The sequence below is a fragment of the Carassius auratus genome, unplaced genomic scaffold (genome assembly GCF_003368295.1).
Source record: "Carassius auratus strain Wakin unplaced genomic scaffold, ASM336829v1 scaf_tig00009580, whole genome shotgun sequence".
Taxonomy (NCBI): domain Eukaryota; kingdom Metazoa; phylum Chordata; class Actinopteri; order Cypriniformes; family Cyprinidae; genus Carassius; species Carassius auratus.
The window spans coordinates 1-5,293 of record NW_020524045.1 but is presented as its reverse complement, the minus strand read 5'-3'; the positions used below and the strand labels follow the sequence as shown (position 1 = coordinate 5,293).

Here is a 5,293-nt window from a genome sequence, read left to right as displayed (position 1 = left end):
AATCCAGTAAACCTTTTATTTTAGTACAGTAAATAATCATCTTGAAATATTATTAGCAATATAAATGTCATTCTTACATTAACTTTAGAAAAATCATTGAAGATTTCACAGCAGACAAGTGTATGAAAATCTGAAGCTGGACATTTTATACTAAATGCACTTTTACTTGGTAAAGAGTTTGAAATATCAGATGACAGAATGCATAGACAATGTTAATAATTTAGAGGGCCAAGAAACTTGCATATCAAATATAATGCAGTAGGTTTTATAGGGTTATGCCTTTTTTTCAGCAGGTTACTGGCATCCCACTAAACTTCTCACTTTGTGTATGTCTGTCTGTCTCTATCTTCCTCCAGCCTTTGGGGAAGTCTCTTGATTGCGGCGAGGAAGTAGGGTGCGTCTGTTCCTGGTTGCTTAATGATGGTGGAATTATTCTGTCACTCACCCTTCCGTCTGATTAAAACTTAGTATTTACCAAATCTCCTCAGAGAGGGAAGCATGCTAATATGTGATTTGACTACAGAGTCTGTGTTGTGTGTCACCATCACTTGACAATAAATCAGCCCCAATTCAAACATGCATTATAAAAAAACTCACATCATTTGTGAACATCCTAAACAGAACCAATGATTCTTATTTGGTGGGTTCTAACCCAAGTCTGTACTAATGTTGTTCAGAAAGAGCAAGGGATAAATGCAAACAATAAAATGCAGCTACATAATATTGCATTTTATATTATAAGTTAAGATAGCAAAATATAAAAGGCTTGGCAACTTTGGAAAGGGAACAGAAAACGATCATATCTTTTGTTGCTGATGTTGAAACTTTAGTGCAAACTGGCATTTTGCAGAAGTTACGAATACAAACATGAATTAACATTTACATTACATTTATGAATTTAAGCTATACATTTTTTTTTTTTACCAGTATGAGTGTTCCCTGGGAAACGAACCCACAACCTTTAGCACTACTAACGCAATGCTAAACCTATATAAATCTATATACATCACACTTCTGCTGTTATATTACAGTAACATCAGTTTTACTATACAGCCTAAAATTCTACTGTTAATAATTTTGCATATATTTGTGCCTATGCAGTACATGGTGATTTAAAAAAATATATTTTTAATTTTCATGTACTTTTCTATTACAAACATTTGTAAGATGTCTAATAACTGAGAGTATTTAAAAAACACTAGGTCTGTAATACTTTTATTATAATGTTTTTTAAAGTTATCTGAACGTAATAAAATAAGTGCACGTGACAGTCATTCTTATATTCACCATCATCTTATAATCAGCTCAAGTATTTTCTCATTATAAATATAAAGAGTTCTTTTTTTAGCAGCACGTAACCTTGAGAACACAACTTTTCAAGATGAGTGTCTCAAGTGTGTCTTTTCATACTTCCATCCACAGTCTATATAGGCGGAGACATGGAGGGTTTTTGGGACATCAGGCTCTGTGAATTTGAGTTCTGGGAGCTGCATTCTGGTTTGAGCTGATCTGGTCCAGGTCTTCCTTCTTTAACAACCATGTCCACCTGTGCGGGGCACTCAAAGTGAACGCAGTGGAAGACCTAGCGGAGAAAGCATAGAGGAATATGTTCATCCGATTTTCCTTTTTGGGTGAAGTATTCCTTTGAAGTGAAGCTGGAAAGAGTCACAGAAGTGTCCAGAGAGCACTCACCTCGTTAGCTGTGTTTTGAGTTCCCACAATACGAATAAAGGATGCAGGCTGTCTGTCAAATGTTAGAGTCTGCCACGACCTGTAGGAATTACATGCGAAAACAACTTTACAATTATACATAAACACTGGGAAGATATAACATAAAAATGATAAAACAGGTGAATAATGAGATGATAAAAAAAGAATACACTGACCTACACGCCACCTTAGTGCAGTCTACAACTCTCACCCAATGCTGCTGGTCTGTGGACAGCTCCACGTAATAACTATAGCTCCTCTCATCACAGTCCCATAACAGCAACCTATAAACACACAGATTTCAAGACAGAGTCAAAACATCAGTTCTGAAAGGCATATCAAGGGTAAATATAACTTGAAGGAAGGAAAATTATTCCTTTGAACAAAAATGTGGATGTCTAGAAACTGTCCAAAGTAAAAATGTAATTACAAGCCAGACCACATTAAATACAGGTTAACCTGTAATGAGAAAAAAACTTGTTCATTCTCCCACCACTTATTCTTGTTTATAATCCCACCACAACATGTTAAGTCAATGAAAGTTCAAGAGAAGTTTAGAAACCACACCCAAAGACCTAGCACACTTCTGCTGTTATGCATTTACAATGTCAGTTTTCCTATTAAGTCTTAATGTTAATAATTTAGCATTACTCTGGGCCTCTACAATTCATGGTGATATTAATCAGGTTTTATTTTGATTTAAAGTTGAATCTGGGTTGATTTTAAAGAAGATTCTAATTTACTTTTGCTTACTCTTCTAGATGTTCTCCAAATCATAATTTTGTCAGTAGGATTGTCATTTTAGTCTTGAGTCTGTTTAATGTTTTAGTCTTGCGGCTACGTTTTTGGCTACACTTACCTTTTTGATTTAGCATTTTAAAACTGAGAATTTTCTACTGTACTGTTTTTATAGTATTATTATGTATTGTCTTATTGAAATGTTTTATTGTTGTTGTTCAGCACATTGGTCAACCCATGGTTGTGTTTAATAGTGCTATGTAAATAAAATTGAAATTTTGAAACTGTGTGTATTGTATAATTTATTACATTGCCTTGCTTTCTTTTTTTTCTATTTACTTCCTATACGTGCTTTTGGTTCCACTGTAATTAGATTTGAGATCTGTGGCAGAGCAGGTTTTTTGACAACTAACTGATTCAATTTCTGTTTGTTCCATTCACTGTTCCAATACTTTTATGATACTTCTGTTTAATTTTATGAGCTGGACAGAGTCTGTGAATTTACTTTATTATCATCTAAGCATAATTTTTTTATGTTCATGCCGCATTGACATGAGTGTGAATAAATCATGACAGAATTATAACCTTTAACTTCTACTGAACCCTGAACATAAGCTCTCGTACCGCATTGAGCTCAGCATGTAAGGCTGAGCGAGCTGGATAACGATGGCTCCAGAGCCCAGCTGGTGGCAGGTGTATCCCGAGTCCCAGTCATAGTGGCTTGTGTCCCCATTGAGCAGGGCGTTTCTGCTGCGACTCACACCCTCGATCACACTAGCACATCCCTGCACGGTCGCCACGTTCTCTCTGGGAACTGCAAGGAGACATGAGTTTCAGTAGCCAAGCTGATATGTAGGAGTAACTTCCTGAAAATAAAAAAACTACATTACCCAGAAGGCCTTTCTCCAAGGTAAAAGGTTGGTGTGTGTACATGCACTCCAGAGCCACTAAGTGAAACACTTTGTTGACAGTGTTATGTGTCCCTACAACACGAATAAACCTGAATAAAAAAGCAAACCAGAGATGTTAACGAACGCAGACAATAGTTAGCAATATAACATCTTAAAACACAGTAATTCTTTTGTGTGTTATGCATGAGATTAATGCATTAAATTGAACAAAAGTAATAGTAAAGGTTTTTAAATTGTTATTTCAATGAAATGCTGCCGTTCTGAACTTGCTATTCATCAAAGAATCCATTACATTTATATTCTACATACAAATGTGCATACAAAAATCACACTTTGGGGATTTTTATATCACTGGGCAAGAAGTAAATCACCTGGAACAAAAATTTGATTTGTGAATGCAAAAGCTCTTTTTTGCCTTGCCTTCATTTCAATGTAATTGTCTTGATGTTTTCAAAAGAGGAAGTTGTACAACAATATAATGTTTTTCAAAGATGGTTTTGTGTAACATGTTGTACCTGCAGACTCGTGCTGGGAAATAAAGATGCTGCCAGGAGCGGCACAGGGACTTGGAGTGATCCACCACACGCACCCAGTCCAGCTCATCCATAGACACCTCGATATAGTACGAGTATGACCTGCAGATAAGAGAGAGAAATAATATGCCTGCATGGTACATATAACAAAAAGTATATTGCATATTTAAAATGAGCCAAGTTTAACAAGGATGATGATTAGTTATTGTGCCTTGTATCCAAAGCTATTATACAGGTGGAACTCATCAGCATCTATTCTCATTCCCTTTAAATTATATGAAAAAGAGAAGCATAAAAAATCTCTTTTGTGTTTAGAAAGACATAAAGGTAATTAATGTTGGAAGGATTTATTTCTTTAATATTGCATTACCTGCTGTCCTTGTCCCACAGCAGTAGACGTATGTGGTTGATGATGAAGGATTGACCCAAACGGACCTGGATGCCAGTGGCCCGTCCGTCTTCTTCTATGGGGTGTCTTGAGAAGCCATGGTCCAGATCATAGTTCTGCGTGTCTCCGTCCAGAAGAGTAGACTTCATCTCACCCTTCACCACCACAGCGCCGTGCTTCATAGTGGCAATGTTCTCCTCGGGGACTACAACACACAGCACAGCAGTGGAAACATTTGACATTTTTGATTAATGGCACAAATTTCCTTTTGGGGTGGAGTATCCCTTTAAAGAAAATAAAGTATTACCTCAAATTTAGCATAATAAATTCTTTATATTTTTCGGACTATAAGTCGCACCTGAGTATAAGTCGCATTTATTTAGAACCAAGCACCAAGAGAAAACATTTACCATCTACAGCCGCGAGAGGGCGCTCTACGCTGCTCAGTGGTAGACTACAGGAGAAATGAGCAGCATAGAAGCGCCCTCTGGCGGCTGGAGACAGTAATGAGACGGTTCAAGTCGCAGGACCAGCCAAACTATGAAAAAAGTGTGATGTTATTACATTTTTACATAAATATGTCTATTATGGAACAACATTATTTCACCCATACTTTGACATTTTATTTTCAATATATATAATTTGAAACATTAAAGCAGACACTCGATGTGTATAAAAATCATTTTGTAATTGAATTTGATGCGGAACGGCCAAACTGTGACGTCTCCTTTTTGACCTATGTATCTACAGACTGATGAGCGGAGAGAAGTAAACGCACTGAGCATGCGCGGTAGTTGAGGTCCATGTCTCTGCTCTCCGAGCGGGTCTGTATGGCATCTAGCAGGTCGTCCGGGCTGAGGAGGCCCGAGGGACGAACCACATTCAGCATTTCCGAGAGGGTCATCAGGGGCAGGCGCACTGCTGACATCACTTCCTTTGCCTCTGGGCCATCACCGTTGTGGTGACACCAGCGACAGAGGGCCTGAAATATCTCCTTCTCCTTCTCACTTGCA

At 37.4% G+C, this 5,293-nt stretch overlaps 1 protein-coding gene across 1 annotated transcript; it reads right to left on the bottom strand.

Annotated features, from left to right (window-relative positions):
* Positions 1 to 806: 806 nt before the first annotated feature.
* Positions 807 to 5,289, bottom strand: LOC113072591 (BTB/POZ domain-containing protein 9-like; the record flags this gene model as incomplete). Its single annotated transcript, XM_026245586.1, has 8 exons — positions 807 to 1,582; positions 1,693 to 1,771; positions 1,887 to 1,994; positions 3,073 to 3,262; positions 3,339 to 3,448; positions 3,875 to 3,994; positions 4,263 to 4,494; positions 5,067 to 5,289. Coding segments are annotated over 8 exons (1,221 nt in total), but the record flags the coding sequence as incomplete, so codon positions are not given.
* Between the last annotated feature and the right edge of the window lie 4 nt (positions 5,290 to 5,293).